At 39.6% G+C, this 17,970-nt stretch overlaps 1 protein-coding gene across 1 annotated transcript in view; it reads right to left on the bottom strand.

Annotated features, from left to right (window-relative positions):
• Window positions 1–1,333: 1,333 nt before the first annotated feature.
• Window positions 1,334–17,970, bottom strand: part of cnpy1 (canopy FGF signaling regulator 1) — a gene marked incomplete at its 5' end in the record, with an annotated part of 18,856 nt that continues 2,219 nt past the window's right edge. Inside the window, 3 exons of the mRNA XM_083907825.1 lie at window positions 1,334–1,449; window positions 1,594–1,690; window positions 5,736–5,948. Coding sequence (XP_083763951.1) covers window positions 1,409–1,449; window positions 1,594–1,690; window positions 5,736–5,948 — 351 coding nt within the window. The 3' untranslated portion in view covers window positions 1,334–1,408. The remainder of the gene's footprint in view (window positions 1,450–1,593; window positions 1,691–5,735; window positions 5,949–17,970) is intronic.

Genomic DNA, 17,970 nt, shown 5'->3' with positions numbered 1-17,970 from the left:
CACTAATTTAACAATAACAATAATAACAATAATAATAATAGCCATTCAAACCTGTGTGTGTCGAGTTGTGTGCATGTTATCAGGCCAAATCACCACGGTATGTAAACTTTTGATTAGGGTCATTTGGGTAGTTTGTGTTGTCATTGTGATTTAAAAAGAGTAAACAGTCGTTTGACAATAAATGGCTTCAGTCAACCACTAACCATGAGTGAAAGAAAGTTTCTGTGTTATCATTCATATTCTCTGACAAATGGACAAGAAATCGTAAATTCTGCCAGGGTATGTAAACTTATGAGCACAACTGTACGTATGTATTTGCACATGGATCCACAGCTCCATTGAAAACAAATGCACATGGCCAGTCACCCACCGACCACCCACCACTTTGCCATTTTCAATGTACCATTTGTTTAAACTGTATGTCCTTAAGTATATGTGTCTGAAATTCTTCTTTGCCGTCAGGAGGAACCAAACATTATAAAAACTACAATTAGATTTGATGTTTTAATCATAGGGAAGACAATATATTCATATAATTAAGAAAAAAATCCACTAAACCTGGAGTTCCTGCAGCGGAAACCTATTTTCAGACTTTCCCCAGCAACAAAAAATGCTATTATCTGATTGGCTGATGGCTAATTCAAGACAGCTGTATGAATACACCGAGTAATCTGCCTTTGCATCATCGATTGACAGATGACTCATTTATGTGCGGGTAAATTTGATCACTTCTCAGCGTGAGAAATGCGATTTTGTGTGCGTTTGATGTTATTTCCATGCTTGGACGCTGGAATGATTAGAACACAGTAGCCACAAACATGACACGGTCGTAACAGTCCTCAATTTTGCCCAATGGCGTAACGGGTCGTTACACTAAAATGCGCTAGCTAGAACCCTGGGGTTGTCACTCAATAAAAAACATCAACTGTAAACAAAGAAATGTGAAACATGTGAAATCTTAGAATAATAATACTTACATTCAGATACTATTGATGAATACCATTTTGAAGTTTGAATATATAATCTCTCTCTCCTATGCCTCTGCCACTGAAATACCAAAAACAGTGAACAAAAACCTGTTTACTTTGATTGAGACAGAATAGAGACCCATTTACTGAATGAACAAAATGGTGCAAACATGTATCACTGAAGTACGCAGTCTAATCACACTCAGTTTGTGGGTTTGATGATCGGTCGGATGAGAGGCAGCAGGTGACAGTGTGTCGTGTGGGACTACCTATTCCAAACCTTGGAAAAAAGTGCACAGTACCCATTCTTAAAATACCTATTTTTATTTATTAATAAAGATTGTCAAAATGTGTGAAAATCTGATTAAAAAATGGGGTTCTTTAATACAATCTCTTGTCCAAGGTTAATCCCACCTTCATCCACTGAAACGACACAAACACTATAACTCCTCATTTTTATGACTGTTGTCTCTACAGTAGTCTGAAAAAAACAAACGGAAAGACAAATGCATGAGTGCTGAGGTCCATTACTTTTCTATATGTCGCACCATGTTGAAACAATGTGAATACATTTGAACTGTGAGGGCAAATACAAATATAAACAGTGTGAAGAAAGCGCGGTTACCTGACACTCTGTTGCATAACTCCTCACGCACATGCTCTGTATCCTGACTGAAAAGAGAGATGATATCGTCCTCCAGCTCCTCCACGACCGTTTCACACTGAGACAAAAACACAAGCACAGAAGGCAGACATGTTCAGCCACACACACCACAGATACACACCCTGTGTGTTGTGTTGTTGTGCACAGTGGTGGTCATCACTGGTGTGGACACCAGTATTTTCCTCTGTTTGCCAAACTACCTGAGAATCAGGATTTTCAATCATTTTTTAAAGAGGTAAGTGTCGCCTGGCCACACAGAAGGCTTTAAACTGGTCATCTCAAATATAATATAATATAAATAAATCTGCCATACACACATACTGACAGATGATTACATGGCACTGAATTTAAACAGGGTGATCAAAAGCATTTTGAGATGCAGAGATAATTTCCTTCTCACATACAGTACATTTGCTACCTGCAGGCAAAGTTTGTTTAGAGGACATATCATGTTTTAGAAAGTTGCTGGGTGCACCCAGCCTTTTGCCCTATGTCAGCTGGGACTGGCTCCAGCCCCTGTGACCCTCGTGGACAAAGCCATACCCTTGGTAAAGCCATAGACAATGAGTGAATGACATCTGCAACTGTAGCAGTATAACCGTCTCCAGAAAATGACACAGTGGTATGCAAAAGTTTGGTAAGTTTTAATTTCAGTTAAATATATCATATAGGAGACAAACTCAGTGATATTTGAGAAGTGAAATAAAGTTGATATGATTTACAGAAAGAATTATATAAACAAAATTAGGCATGTGCAGAAATGTAGGCACCCTTGTCATTTTATTGATTACAATACCTTTAGCAGTAATTATTGGAACTCAAAATTGGTTTGGTAACCTCAGTGACCCTTGACCTCCATACACATTTGAATCCCATCATGAGAAAGGGTATTTAAGGAGGTCAATTGTAAGTGTTTCTCCTCTTTGTATCTTCTCTGAAGAGTGGCAACATGGGAGCCTCAAAACAACTCTCAAATGACCTGAAAACAATGATTGTTCAACATCATGGTTTAGGGGAAGGATACAGAAAGCTATCTCAGAGATTTAAGCTCTCAGTTTCAACTGTGAGGAACATTGTGAGGAATGTGAAGACCACAGGCACAGTTCTAGTTAAGGCCCGAAGTGGCAGACCAAGAAAAATCTCAGATAAGCAGAAGTGAAGGATGCTGAGAACAGTCACAGTTAACCCACAGACCAGCTCCAAAGACCTACAACATCATCTTGCTGCAGATGGTGTCACTGTGCATTGTTCAACAATTCAGCGCACTTTACACAAGGAGATGCTGTATGGAAGAGTAATGCAGAAAAGGTATTTTCTCTGCACCTGCCACAAACAGAGTCTCTTGAGCTATGCTAAAGCACATTTGGAACAAGGTGCTGTGGACTGATGAAACTAAAATAGAGTTATTTGGGCAAAACAAGGGGCGTTACGCATGGCGGAAAAGGACACAGCATTCCAAGAAAAAACACTTGCTACCTACAGTAAAATTTGGTGGTGGTTCCATCATGCTGTGGAGCTCTGTGGCCAGTGCAGGGACTGGGAATCTTGTTAAAGTTGAAGGTCACATGGATTCCACTCAGGAGAACAATGTTCAGGAATCAGTGACAAAGCTGAAGTTGTTGTTGTGCTGGATCTTTCAACAAGACAACGACCCTAAACACTGCTCAAAATCTACTAAGGCATTCATGCAGAGGAACAAATACAACGTTCTGGAATGACCATCTCAGTCCCCAGACCTGAATATTATTGAACATTTGTGGTGTGATTTAAAGCAGACTGTCCAAGCTCGGAAACCATGAAACCTGACTGAACTGGAGATGTTTTGGAAAGAAGAATGGTCCAAAATACCTTCAGCCAGAATCCAGACTCTAATTGGAAGCCATAGGAAGCGTTTAGAGGCTGTTATTTCTGCAAAAGGAGAATGCACAAAATGTTTCTTTTGTGGTGCCTAAATGTATGCACATGCCTAATTTTGTTGAGTTAGGGTTATTATTATTTATATTTATTTTTTATTAATTATTAATAATTATTGCACACTTTCTGTAAATCATATAAACTTTATTTCACTTCTCAAATATCACTGTGTTTGTCTCATATATGATATATTTAACTGACATTTCTTAATCAAACAACCAATGATTTATAAAGGAAAATCATGAACATTTACAGGGGTGCCCAAACTTTTGCAGACCACTGTAAATACTAGCAAAGACCTTCAGATGAAAAATAATGACTAAATTAATAATTCTATGAAAATTATCAATCTGTAGTTATTATCACTGAATTAGTCATTGGCAAACAATCATTAACAAATAAGTTAATGCTGAGGATACATTTTGTTTAGCTGTAACTGGCCATCGTTCAGATTTGTGTCTTCACATTGATTTCAAACTTCATTTGTGTAATGTGTGTTAGATGTAATCTGGATGTCTGTGCTATACACACTAATGTTTGTACTGTACTGTGTTTGTGTTGAATCACTAACATCTTTATTTCAGAAAAGATTGACCTCTTTCGCTGACAAATCTAATTGTATTCTGCAAAGATAAAGATAAAGAGCGTTTATACCTGATCGACGTTCTAGTGTTTCTGTTTACAAAATGAGTTTACTATTTACGATAGGACAGTGAACACATCACAGAGGCTGCGGAAGCAACCACGGTGAATGCTATGTTTAAAAAAAAAGAAAAAGAAAAAAAAGGTACTCATAAATGCTGCTGATAATGTTGCCGATGTGTACATGTATGCGTTTCCTCCACACTTACATTTAAATGCCTTTTTCATTTTATGCAATATTGAATCCCTCAGGACTATCTACTAAAAGACAATTTAAATTTTTTTGAGTGATATTGGAAGTTTTAATCGCTAACATTACCTTAAAAAGTCAGTTTCCCCTTAGCGACAGCTGACTGGAAGTTAAGGAGCTGGCTTATATTTTAGCAGAAGTTGTCTCCATGCATATTGTCCATTGTGTATAAAATGACCATCCACCAAATGCTTCATTTTTTGGTTGTGGGTGACCATTTTGTGCCAAACTTCCTGACAAAATTAACTCAGTTAACTCAAAGACAATGTCTCATTATGCAAGACTTGCTCTTTCGCCATCTTTACCATATAGAGCAATGTTGCAAAAACATATTGGGAGGCTGGGGAAACCCTGGTGTGTAAAGGCCAAGGGCAGAAACCGCTGCTGAATGTGTGTGGACATGGAGCCATGAGGAGGTATTATAGAAGTAAACATAATGCTTTTATGACGGATACAGCCACAAGAGCACGGGAGTCATTTGGAAAATCACTGTTACTTAACACAATCTACCGCTGCATCGGCAAATGCAACCTGTAACTGAACTATGCAAAGACAAAGCCAAATTTCAATTTTGTGCAGAAGCACTGATGAGTTGTTTCGGCCAATGGCATTTGTGAGAATGTAACATTGGTGGTGTCATCCACATAGAGTTCTATGTGCTGGACTGGCCTGTCTGCAGTCTACATCAATCTATCAATCTATCTATCCTTTTGAAATTGAATGACATACTGTAAATGAAGATCAAGTCTTGTATACAATGGGCAAACACTGCAATAATTACTATTAGTATTACTAGCTACACTTACCAAAATGTTATTAAGTTGAATTAATTAATTTTGAAAAATCTTTTATTTGTCCTTTTGTCTGTTAAATTCTGTGGTGAATTGAATTTAAGATTTTCATTGCATTATTAGAAAATGTCTCAACTCTTCCTGGACCTGAGGTCTGGCTGTATGAGCGTTCCATGTTAGGCAGCATTGAAGTCCAGTACAAGTCTCTAGTCAAGAAATAAATCATGGAATCTTTCACAAAAATTTGGTCAACATGTTGAACATGATAAGCCAATTCCTCCAAACAACAAAGACAGAATTTACCACTAGCTACGTATTACCAAGTATTACTTCAGTATTAGTATTAAACAAATATTTCCCTTAGAAAGACTTTTCACACAAGCTGAATTAAGGATGATGCTGATCCAGTCACCAGGACCAGCCCTAACATGCATTTTTTTTTTTTAAATCCCATCCATCACAAATACAGAATATACAATGATTTCATTATGCATTTTGGCACTTACTGCAAATTTCAGACCGTTTGATGCTTCAGGTCCATCGAACTGGAAATTGTTGAAGTCGGGGAAGTCCCCTGCGCCACCGTCGCTCCTGGGAGCAAACCTCCTGTACTGTTTATGCCGAGTGTCGGGGTCCACATGGAGGGCATAATCACTCATGCTGCTGCACACACCGTCCAGGAGCTCAGTGAGATGAGCCACAGAACGAGCAAGAGGTACCTGGTCACAAAAACGAGAGGCAAGGTGATACGAGTGTCCTAACCCATTGTCCCGGTTTCCATTCAGTCTTATTTTTTCATGCGTCCTATATTCATTGGTACTGGCAAACATACATAGTCCAAACTATAAATATGTAATAGTTATAATTAAAACCTTGATTCAAATCCAAAAAGAAAAGCAAAACAAAAACAACACTGGACTTTTGCAGAGTGGACGGGTTGACAGGTTCACCGCTGCATTTTTTTTCCCATCATCACGAACAAAACACCCTCCAACTCTGACTTTTAACTTATATGAATCCCATCATCACCTCTCTATCCAAACTGCACTGTTCTCCTTTCTCCCCAGTGAGGGAAAAAACAGCGAGTTGCTTGTGTCTAGACAGGTCAAGACAGGTGCAGCACCCTGCGCCCACCATCTCCGGAAGGATATTGGGTGACAGGGGGTGATCCCCTCGGGATCAGGGAGAGAAGATGGGGCGGCAAAAAGGGTGAAAGGTGGGTGCTCTTTCCACCTCTGGACCGGGCTGGAGAAAGTCAAAGGGAAGGGTTAGTGTGTTGAGAATGATGGGGGTTAGTGGAGAAGACGGGAGAAACCAGAGGCATCAACAGAAGCCAAGTGCATGGCAAATGACTCATCTCCTCAGCCCTGCACAGCCTCTGCTGCTCCTTTAAGCCCATTCATTCCCCTCCACCCTCCAGTGATCAAAGGAGGAACTCTTCCCTGTCTTCTTTGGTCAAAAGGTGACAGGTTGGGGGTGAGGGGAGGCTTCTTTACTTTCGGGAGGGGGATACACAGCAGTGTGCGGAAGAGGGGAGGGTTGGAGGGCATCTTGCAGATGAACTGGATTTTGCAACAATGCACATATATTATTCTGTGACCCCTTTTGTCTCTTCAGCTGTGTTCCCTTCCGGGCCAAGCGGACTGATCACACACACAGACGCACAGACGCGCGCACGCACACACACACACACGCACGCACACACACACACACGCTGTTTCCCAAAAAATCCTTGAGTTCCTTTGTTTTTTATTGCCAGGTCCACTACTGCTCAATTAACAATTTGTCCATTGTAAAAATAAATTATGCCAATCACTAATCCTTCCATCTTTAAGCCTGACCCTATCTATGTGTCTCTTTAGGTTTTGACTCATTATGCAGAAGTTCCCTTGAGCTTGACAGCACTGTTGTATAGAGCAGGAAGGAAGTTGGCACAGGGACAAGGGTTGAAGGGTGAGCACCAAGGGATGTAGGTCATCCTAGCCAATAACTGTGAGGTTCTCCTATCAATCAAAATCCGTTTGTGACGACTTCGACATCATTGGTAACATTTCATTCACTGCACAAGTGAAAATAGTGAGAACACAGCGAAATACCTCTAATAGGCAAGAATAGCTCTCTCAGCCAAGCCATTACTGTTGGGTCTACACAATATAGCATAAAGTGTAAAATGCTCGTTACAGTTTACTAGAGCTCAGATGACATATTTAAACACCTAGAATTTCCTCATCTGATCTTTGCAAATAGTATTGTTGGTTAAATCACATTTGAGGAGCAGAACAAATCAGAGATGACATACATTTTTATTATTGTTCACTAATATTTACGTATCATTTTGTGAGAAGGTAGAAAAACAGCTTTGGTGCAGAAAATAAATAAGTGCATCATGTTCTTGTCAAAACACATCACACGTCAGATCACATCACGTATAAAGATAAATTTAAGAAAATTGGGAAAAAAAAGAATGAAAAAAAACCCATGTCGGTCCATCTTAGCCAGTGTGCTTGGGTTATTATCATGCCATGCTACAAAATGCTTTGGAATTAAAGCCCTTCCTTGCCAGTCAGAGCCCAGTGAAAGGGAGCCGTCAGTCATAGCGTTGTTTGAAGAATAAGTTGGGGGGTTGGGGTGGTGGGGATGTGTGACTGGTTAGACCAGAGAATAGGCTTCTCAGGGATGCTATCCTCCTTTCAATTCCCATTGGACAGGGAGCCATTATTGCACTACTGTGGACAAGGGTCTTTCAATTTCATTGTCCTCATGATATGGGCCAAAGAACACACATAAATTAATAAAATTATAATAATAACAATAATAATAATAATAATAATAATAAAAAAAAAAAATAATGATGATGATGATGTTATTCAAGTGGGTAGTGAAGATCATTTAAACATAAATGAATTAATAAAAATGATATTAAACATTTTGACAACTTCAGCATAGCATCAAAATATATGTTAAATATAAGCCAGAATTGCAGTGCAGAGCAGGTAAGGAAAAGGTTAATATAAATTAGTGATAAGTTAAAAAGTGCATTCAATAACACAAAAAGTTAGGGATATTCAGCTTGTGGGTGAAATGTATGGAAAACGTAAAAAGTTCACGCTACAGTGATATTATGTCATGAAAGTAGGGCATTTAAGTAGAAGCATGCAATCTCTAATCATTTATTGAAACAAAAAGCCAACAACAGTGGTTGGTGTACGACAACAGAAAATGTCAATGTCTCAATCACTCGTCATGAGCCCTTGAGCATCAATTACAGCTCTACGACGACGTCTCATGCGGTTCACAAGTCGACGTATTGTCTGCTGAGGCGTGGCATCCCATTCTTCTTGAAGGGCGGCCCTCGTGTCATTAAGGTTCTGGGGTACAGTTACGAGCATCTACACGGTGACTCAGCTGATCCAATAGGGATTTCTATGGGATTCAAGTCTGGACAAAGTGCAGGTCACTCATTTAAGGTACCCCAGTCTCCAGCAGCCGTTCCTTAATGATGTGACCTCGATGAGCTGGAGCATTGTCGTCCACAAATGTGAAATTAGGCCTGTATTGTTCACGCAGAGGCACAATGACTGGATCAATGACGTTATTCAGGTAGTGTGGGCTTGTCACTGTACCATTCACAAAGTGTAAGGCAGCTCTGTACTGACTAGACACACCACACCAAACACCACCACCAAAGGCTCGTCTGGTGACAACAGTGGCTGATGCATAGCGCTCTCTTTGGTGTCTCCACCATCGTTGGCGGCTATCATTTCTGCTCAACGTGAATCGACTTTCATCAGAGAACAGCACTGATGCCTACTGGTCCCTCCTCCAGCGTGAACACTGCCTGGCCCATGCAAGACGATGATGCCTGTGCCTGGTGATGTGGTCAGGTACACTTGTAGGTCGTCAAGCACGCAGACCGCGCTGATGTAAACGGTTTGCAACGGTCTGACGTGACGTTCGGGTGCCTCTCACCTCCCTTAAATGTGCCTGGAGTTGTGTGGCATTCATCGTCGGGTTCTGCGGGGCACTGTTCACAATGAAGCGGTCATCAGTGTGGGATAGGGTCAAAGGACGCCCACTTCTATGCATTTCTGTGACTCTTCTAGTCTCTCTGTATCTCTGTTCCAACCTGCTGAGGACACTGTGACACTCTAAGCTCGGTGGCCACTTCCATCTGAGAACATCCCATTTGAGGCCTCACAATGGCGATGTACTGTTAATCAACTGTGAGGCGTCGTCTTGGTCTCATGATGTCAAAATGTGAACAGCATGATGAGGAGGACCGTTTAAATACACATTCTAATTGAACCAGGAAATGTATTGGTCGATTCATGGATCGCACACCTGTTGAGAATTTTAGCTGTTGAGCTCCTTGTTAGAGAACAGCATGTTGTGCAAAAAGTACTGAGACATTGAAAAGTTGGTCACATTAAGTTCACCTGATAAGGTGTAGGTTTAGGTTCATCCAATGAAATTCCACCCAAAAGCCTATTATCCCTAACTTTTTGTGAGAAGAGAAGTGTAAAAGTGAACATATATGCAACTTAAATGCAACTGCCTCATTCAAAATGAAATAAATGAGTGTTTTTGAAGGTTCTGAATTCGATTTTACCCAGTCACATTCTCAAAACGGCACTAGTCACTAGAATGACAATGTGTTCCTAAAACCAAAAATATTACATGAATACAATGTGATCATAGACCCAAATTATTACCCGAATATATCTGTCAACCATACTTCCGGTATGTAGTTCCCCTAAAACAGGTACAGTAAGAGCAAGCTAGTTAGCTCTAGGGGTGGTGGGTGTTTATCTTTATATATATATTTTTTAAAGAATTTGTGGTTATGACAAAACCCTATGACAAATGTTCTCATAGTTAATAGAAAAAGAGTCTAGAGAGACTGCCTCAAATGATCACTGCTGTCTATTTAAATGGTAAATAAACATTCATGAAGACTTTTTATAGTCGATGAGCCATATTTACTCATACACAAACACAAATAGCACTTCCTTATTCCTTTAAAGCTATACTTACCTTTCTTGCATTTTTTACACTTTTCTTTTGTAATCTTAAATTGCTCCTAATAAGCGTATGGCACTCTAAAACACAAGATAAACCCACCAGGTTTTGAAACTCATCATTATTTAATTCTCATATTATGGGGGAATATTATGGTGGGAATTTGAGGGACGTGGAGTAGTTCATGTTCAATTTTTGGGAGACATGCAAGAAATGCAAGAAAGGTAAATATGAGCTTTAACACACCAGCACATCAGGGCCACTTTGAGTTCAAGTGTTAACTTACGGACTGAAAGATTTTTTTTAAATATTTGACTGACAGATTTCATTACAGTAGCTCCACATTTTCTCACATTTTGTGTTGCATATGTTCTACTTGCTCTCATTTACCAAACTATTGCAGCTTCAGGTGTAAATATCACACTACGCCAGGGCTATTTGACTTCAAGGAAAATAGCTGGTGTTTTGTGGGCCACTCAAAAACATTTAAGTTAAAATAATCAGGCTAAAAATAAGCATTTATAGCAATTCTAGCAAATATACTGCTACTACGACACTAATGGTTACAAAGAAGGTTTGATGATGGAAGGGTGTAAAGTTTGCGTATGGACATTGAATATTTCATTCATCCATTTGTGACATTGCACAAGTCATCACATACGTAGTACCATATATATTTCTTCATTTTTATGAACAATGAAAGGCTGTGTGCTCAGAAACCGGCCTGGAGCTCCACAGAGAAAGGCAACCGACAGCTCAGGGAGGGTTTATGTTTATATCATCTTCACATCCAGAAGTCTTGGAAAATCATGCAGAAATTTGCTGATTAATTACCGACGTAGCTTTTTCTCACAGACACAACCCTCTGCCCTTCAGGTGCTGCTCCACTGTCGCCCGCGTCCATAATTGCACTGAATTAATGTGACCTGTTTGTAATTACGCCTGCCGTGTGTCCACAAAAAATCCTTCTCCTTAACATACATATTTAAGTGATGAATATATGGCTGTAAGACAATATTTTGGTTGTATTTCTTGAAAGTCAGTTGTTGTTTTGCTCTTATTTTGGGGCTGGATGCGTGAATCTTGATTGTTGAGTGATAGAAATGGTACCGTTGGAGTACCGTTTTTATCACTCTACAATCAAGATTCACAACCATTTACCAGCGATGTAACGTTCTCCTGCTGGTTTGATCCATCTGTGTTTTAATTATGTTTAGTGACCATAAGAATGGTTTATATGAGCTTATAGCTGAGTTTCTGACCTTTCTGTGGGTATGCAGCATGTCTGTGTTTGTTAAAGTTAGACATGGTTTATGATGTTTTTGCTGCTGTGTGTAATGTACCGGGGGCATCCGTGAAGAAGAGGTTAATTACATTGTAAGTAATGCGACCTTACAGAATTATATATAGAAACAGTATTTATTAAATACCTAGTACAGGGGTGTCAAACTTATTTTAGTTCAGGGGCCACATACTGCACAATTTGATCTTAAAGGTCACATAGCGTGGTCCTGTTGCACATAAATGTTAGTTATGGAGGTCTACTTACATATATTAACTTGTTTTTATGGTCAAAAACCTCCTAGTTTCTGTAAACGAGCCGATAGAAATCCTCTTTTCTGACGGTGTTTTTCTGCTGCGAGATTTCAGAGTGAACTTTCACCCCCAGAAGACAGAGTCTTGTGATTGGCCAGTACTATCCAGCACATCCCTTCTCAGAAGCGCAGCGCCCCCCTCTGGAACGGTGGATGCACTGCTCCTCATTATCAAAACATTGTTTTAACAGTGTTTTAAAATAGCTTCGTCAAGACTCCCCGCCGCAGTCCCTTTATGACTTTGACCTGGAGTCAGACCCAGAGTCAGAAGACACTGTTGCTCGTGAAACACCTCCACAACGGACGTTATTCTTCTTCTGCGGTTCAATGTACGCAACCGGATGTGCCCGGACTACCGCCCGGAGCAGGTCGATCTGTTGTTCAGGAGAACCGCTGCTTACGTAACTATTACGGGATTTTCAGAGATCTCGTTGAGCCCCGAGATTACAATAAAACACAACGTTCTCAGCAGTGGCTGAACTGTTTGTTTCGAAAACCGTCAGGGCTTCATAAACAAGGTAATGACGCAGATACACACCCAAAAAAACACGTTACTAGGAAATTCCGGTCTAGTTCCGCTTTGAGTGGGCTGGACCAGTAAAATAATAGAATAATAACCTATAAACAACAAGAACTCCAAGTTCCCCCTTTTCCCTTAACTGTCTTGAGGAATTGAGTGCAATTTCAACAATATAATGCCTCAATTTACCACTTGCGAGGTTCCAAGTGAGCTGAGCTGATACTATGTGTGATGGTGACAGACTGCCGGCCAATGCCTGGCAGAGTCTTTGCCCTGGAAGAGTCATTGTCAGTGCAACAGGTGAAACTAGAATCAAAGCGAACAATGCTGAACTGTAGATCAGTTAAAAGACACGCATTCATGTCGAACATTTACCAAGGAAATCTAAAATCTCAATATTGAACAGTCTGGTGTATTTAGCGACAGCACTGCTGAAAAGCGTGATAGCGTGCGATGAGCTGCATCACAAAGCCTTTCCGCTGTATTTCAGTTCAGTGACTGTCAGACGGAGTCATGCAGGAACTGAACAAATCTTTTTTAATGAACTTATTGTAATGATTCAGTACATTGAAAACAATTGCTTTACACGTCACTAGTTCGTGTGTGTCGCATATAACACAAAGTCACTGCAGTTTCACGCAACTGTGCTGTGATGACTCCGCCCACGTTGAAGAGGTACTATATTGTAATCGAAAACCAACCAAACCATGTGGAGTCCAACCTTGCCGTTACCATGTAGTGAAAAAGCAATGTAGTTCTACTCTTCTTTTTACGGTTAGTTACATTGCATTGATTTGATTTCATTGATTTCTTCCAATTGAGTGGTTATTGTTACATTGACAATAAGGCCTTGTTATTATGATGGAAATTATATCACTCATGACACAATGTAGAGAGACCTATCTGCACTCAAAACTGAAACAAATCGTGACCTTAAAGGTGAAGTAAGTAGTTTATAGTGCCATCTAGAGGTGAGGCTGAAATTTACAACAAATAACTGCTCCTCTGCTCACCCCCTCCCTTCCCTGAGTGATACGGTATCCTCAGCTGGTCAAATGTCGTCCTCGTCGAGGGCGAGCTACCGCGGCCGTAGCAGACGAGGCGGAGAGAGTGGAGGCGGGACTTCCGCTACAAGTAAAGAGACGCTTGATTTGTTCTCTCGCGTTTGTCCTTACAGGCTCCGGTAGAAACATGGCGTCTCGCTGCTAACAGTGGCTATGCAACCGCGGCCCGCGACCATGTTATTTTACATGACTTTTTGAAACACTACGAAAATGAAACAAAAAATATTATACAGCGACTAGACAATGCAGGAGCACATAATATGTAAAGTGGATTTTGGGTCATATAAACCCATAAATACTACACAGTGTCCCTTTAAAATCAGAATTAAATCAAATGGAGAATTTGGAGTATCGTGACACGCCTACTAAAGAGGCAAGCACAAATAGGACACAGGTTTAATAATTTTTCAATTAAAACAAACAGATTTTTCCATTTTGCTGCAAGTCTTTAAAGCTGTTGCAGATAATTGCAACTTTTAAATGTACAATTCTTGTTGCCGTGCCATGATAATGACTGTTGGCTTGTGTTTGGCATGGACCTATGTGTGAGCTTGGTTTATTTTATATGCATTTGAATTAGATTTCATAATAATAATAATAATAATAATAATAATAATAATAATAATAATAATAAGTAGGGTTGTTGAACAATATTACAGATAGGCACCAACCACCTCCCCATCTTTGCAACTCTGGCCTTAGCACACTAATTATTCTCACTCTCATCTCAGATTTAGAAAGTTGAACCATTCCTTTAAAAGAGAAAACAAAACCTCTCCGGATTAAAACTCTGCATGTCACTTTGCCCGGTCACATCTTTGGGCCATGATATTATGTCTCACTGTGTCACTGTGTCACTGTGCCATTGTGCATCTGCTCATTCTCAATGCATGACTTCCCACTAGTCACTATAAGATGAGCTCACAGCTCCCACAAAGTTCAATGTCTTTGGAGGCCTTAAATGTGTTATTGTTGCAGCAGGCAGGTTTAACTTTTGTGCCAAAGAACAGCCCCATGCCCCCAGGAAGTCCTACTGTGAGGAGGGCAAAGAGCAGAGACTTAAAATCTGCAAATCCTCCTCACTGATGGCATTTAAGCTGTGACATCCCTCCCTCTCCAATTCACAGTGGGTCAAATGTTGCTGAAAAGGAGGAACCTAGAAGGCCATAAGATCAAGGATTGGCTTCTACTCTGCTCAGTAATTTGACTGACCAAACAATGCAACAGGTGGATGTTAGTGTCAGCTAAGAGCACAGAGAAAAAGAGCCTCACTACACAAAACCATATTCTTCATGATAGAAGACATGTTCAAGATCATATACTGAAGGAAAAAGTGATCAGTTTCAATCAGCAAGTTGCACAGTAACAGGAAACAAAAAGAAGAATTATAATGGCAGCTCCAGTGTGGAACTTTTTGGGAATTCTGAGGATTTACCAAAGTGACGACAACTGACAGACAGTCTCTCTGTCCATCTCTCCCCCTCCCCATTCACACACACAAAGAGAGAGTGAGAGAGCGAGAGCGAGAGCGAGAGAGAGAGCGAGAGAGAGAGAGCATGTGCATTTTAACATAGCATTACTCATTACTCATAAATAGATCATCAATCGATTACATTATAATAACCACAATGGCAAAATCAACACAAATGGCAAAAGTTACAGATTACGTAAGATAATTTACTGTGTGCATGTATAACTCTGAAAAAGATTTAGCACGTTACCCAGTATCTTGTTTTAAAATCATTATAAAGTTTACCCAGGTTTTCCAGTACCTCCCAAACTTATCTTGTTCAAGCCTGAGACTGAAGCTTCTCCATTATAAAAATAACCGGAACCACTTTGGTCCAGTCCTCGACTGTAGGAGAATCTTTTACAAACCATTCACTTGTGGTTGCTTTTTTTTTTTTTTTTTAAACTTGCTGGTAATAGGATATTATACATATATTTATTATCAGTCCCCTTCACAGTGTCCGGTCTTAAACTCAGACATAAAGTCACAAACTCAAATGGAATCAGTATTTTCATGATTTTCTCCATGTTCAATTTAATTTCTTTCCAATAATTTGAAATGACTGGGCAATCCCAAAACACATAAAAAGTGTGTTGCCTTATTCTCACCAAAGGATCTCCAACAGGATGTACTTGCTCCCAGCGAAATCCTTTGAGGTGGAACTAAAAAAAACGATACTCTTCCACCCAAATTCCACCGCGATGAAAGTGAGAAAGTGCGTTAATGCGTTAAAAAAATTAACGCGTTAATTCCACAAATTAATCATCCTGCGTTAACGCGTTAATTTTGACAGCCCTACTCTCTATATATTCTTAGTCTCTCTCTCATCCTAGTTGGAAATCACAGAAACCAATTCTGATTTTTCCCATATTATCCGGGACTATAAGTTGCGCTTTTAGTAGTTTGGCTGGCCATGCGACCTACTGTATTTAGAAAAGACTTATCAAAATATATACGCAATGTCATCTATGTCCACAAGAGGACGAAATTACACGACTAAACCGAAAACGGTAATTAAGCAGCAGAAAGAAAGTCGTCGGGGACAGGCGAAAAGCAGCGGTAACTCATACTTCTCTGAAAAAAATCAAAGAAGGCTAATCGTGGACTGAAAGCGCGATGGAGGAAAAAGTCCACAAATGGGTTTTTGAACAGCGTGCTGCTGGAAGGGGTTTATCAACGGTGCAGTTACATCTTAATGCGCATGTAGTTGCCAAGGAGATGAAAATAAATTTTGAGTTTGCTGGCGAACCTTCTTGGTGCTATTGCTTCATGCAAGCGCAACTACCTGTCAATCAGAGCTCTTCTTCATGACATATTTTTTGACAGATGCGACTAATACTCCGGTGCAACATTACAGTCCGGAAAATACGGTACTGTTTATCATCCACCTGCAACGTTATTCAGAGTTTCTGTTAGAGTTCTCTAAATTGTTATCCGAGTTAGTACTGAGGACAGATAGCCACACCCACGATCTTGTTCTAACTTGATATTGAAAACTTCAAATGTTTTTCCCAAAACAGAAAATGTCTGTACATTTGAAGTTACCTGTTGTGATGTTACTCCCACTCTCATAGATAACCTTGTTGATAGTACAGTGACTTCTATTGCAGTCAGTTAGATCCCATCCTCACTGAACTGTTTAAAGTTTCCTTTAATTAACAGCTCTATATTAAATGCAAAAATAATATATCCTTATTAACTGGATATGTGCCCTAAACTTTTTAAGCATTAGTGATTAAGCGCCTCCATAAAAAAGCGACACTCGACCCAGATGTTTTAGCTAATATCAACCTATATCTAATCTTCCCTTAGTTTCTAAAATCTTAGAAAAAGCAGTTGCCAATCAATTATGTGAATATTTGTGCATTAACGGCCTGTTTGAAGATTTTAGTCAGTCAGGTTTTAGATGACATCATAGAATTAGAAACAGCACTTGTTTAACTAGGTAAAAACAACCTTCTCTTGGCCTCAGCTGATGGTCTAGTGTCTCTACCTGTCCTGTTAGATCTTAGTGCTGCATTTGACACCATTGTTCATGACATTCTATTAAGACTGGAGCAGACTCTTGGCTTCACAGGTACTGCCCTCTACTGAGTTCCACAGGGCTCAGTGCTTGGGCCTATACTTTTTACTTTATATATGCTTCCTTTAGGGAACATTATTAGAAAGCACAACATACAATTGTTATGCAGATGACACACAGCTTATAAGCTTATTTTAAGCTTCAGGTTTATTTTAGCGATTAATCGCAATTAATTACAGATTAATCAATTGACAGCCCTAAGTTGTATGTATATATATTTATATATATACTGTGTATACATGTACATAAATACACATAAATATATAAATATGCTGCTATAACGACAACAGAGGATAATTATTTCTATTCCACTTTACTGGAACACATCCAGAAAATTTGTATGAATTTTTTTTTTCTTTTAAAAACATAAAATAATAATAAAAAAAACCCAAAAAAAAGACATTCTCTACAGCTGTCAAGTATTTAGCGTGACCCCCCCCCCCACACTTGAACAATAACACAGCTCTGTTAATACTGGAGTGGAACCTTAATTAATGTTACTGGTAAATCCTTTGTTTGTCCTACTATTTCATATGAAGAAATATCTGCTGTAAAAAAAACGTCTATTACAAAAGGTTTATTCAAGACATGCTTGAGCATTAACATACACGTTGCATGAGTTAAACTCATTGACAGCTTGCTAATATACAAGAGCAGCTTTAAGTCGCATCACTTTATTCCAAATTTACATGATCACAGAATTTGACAGACTGAGCAGACCTGAAACTTTTGCACAGTACTACACACACACACACACACACACACGAACGCACGCACACACGGGCAAAAAGGGAATGTATACAGGGCCAACATGCGCTCACAGCACCCTCTGCTGGACAACTTGGTATTTAGTTCACACAATCTAAAGTGCTTGTCGGCTGTATATTTTGAACTTCAACAGGTTCTGCTCTTCAACTAATTATATCCTACATCAGCTTTTCCTGCAGTTT

The sequence above is a fragment of the Microchirus variegatus genome, assembly GCF_963457635.1.
Source record: "Microchirus variegatus genome assembly, chromosome: 21".
Lineage (NCBI taxonomy): Eukaryota > Metazoa > Chordata > Actinopteri > Pleuronectiformes > Soleidae > Microchirus > Microchirus variegatus.
The sequence above is the reverse complement of the archived record's forward strand: the minus strand, read 5'-3'. Positions and strand labels throughout refer to the sequence as shown.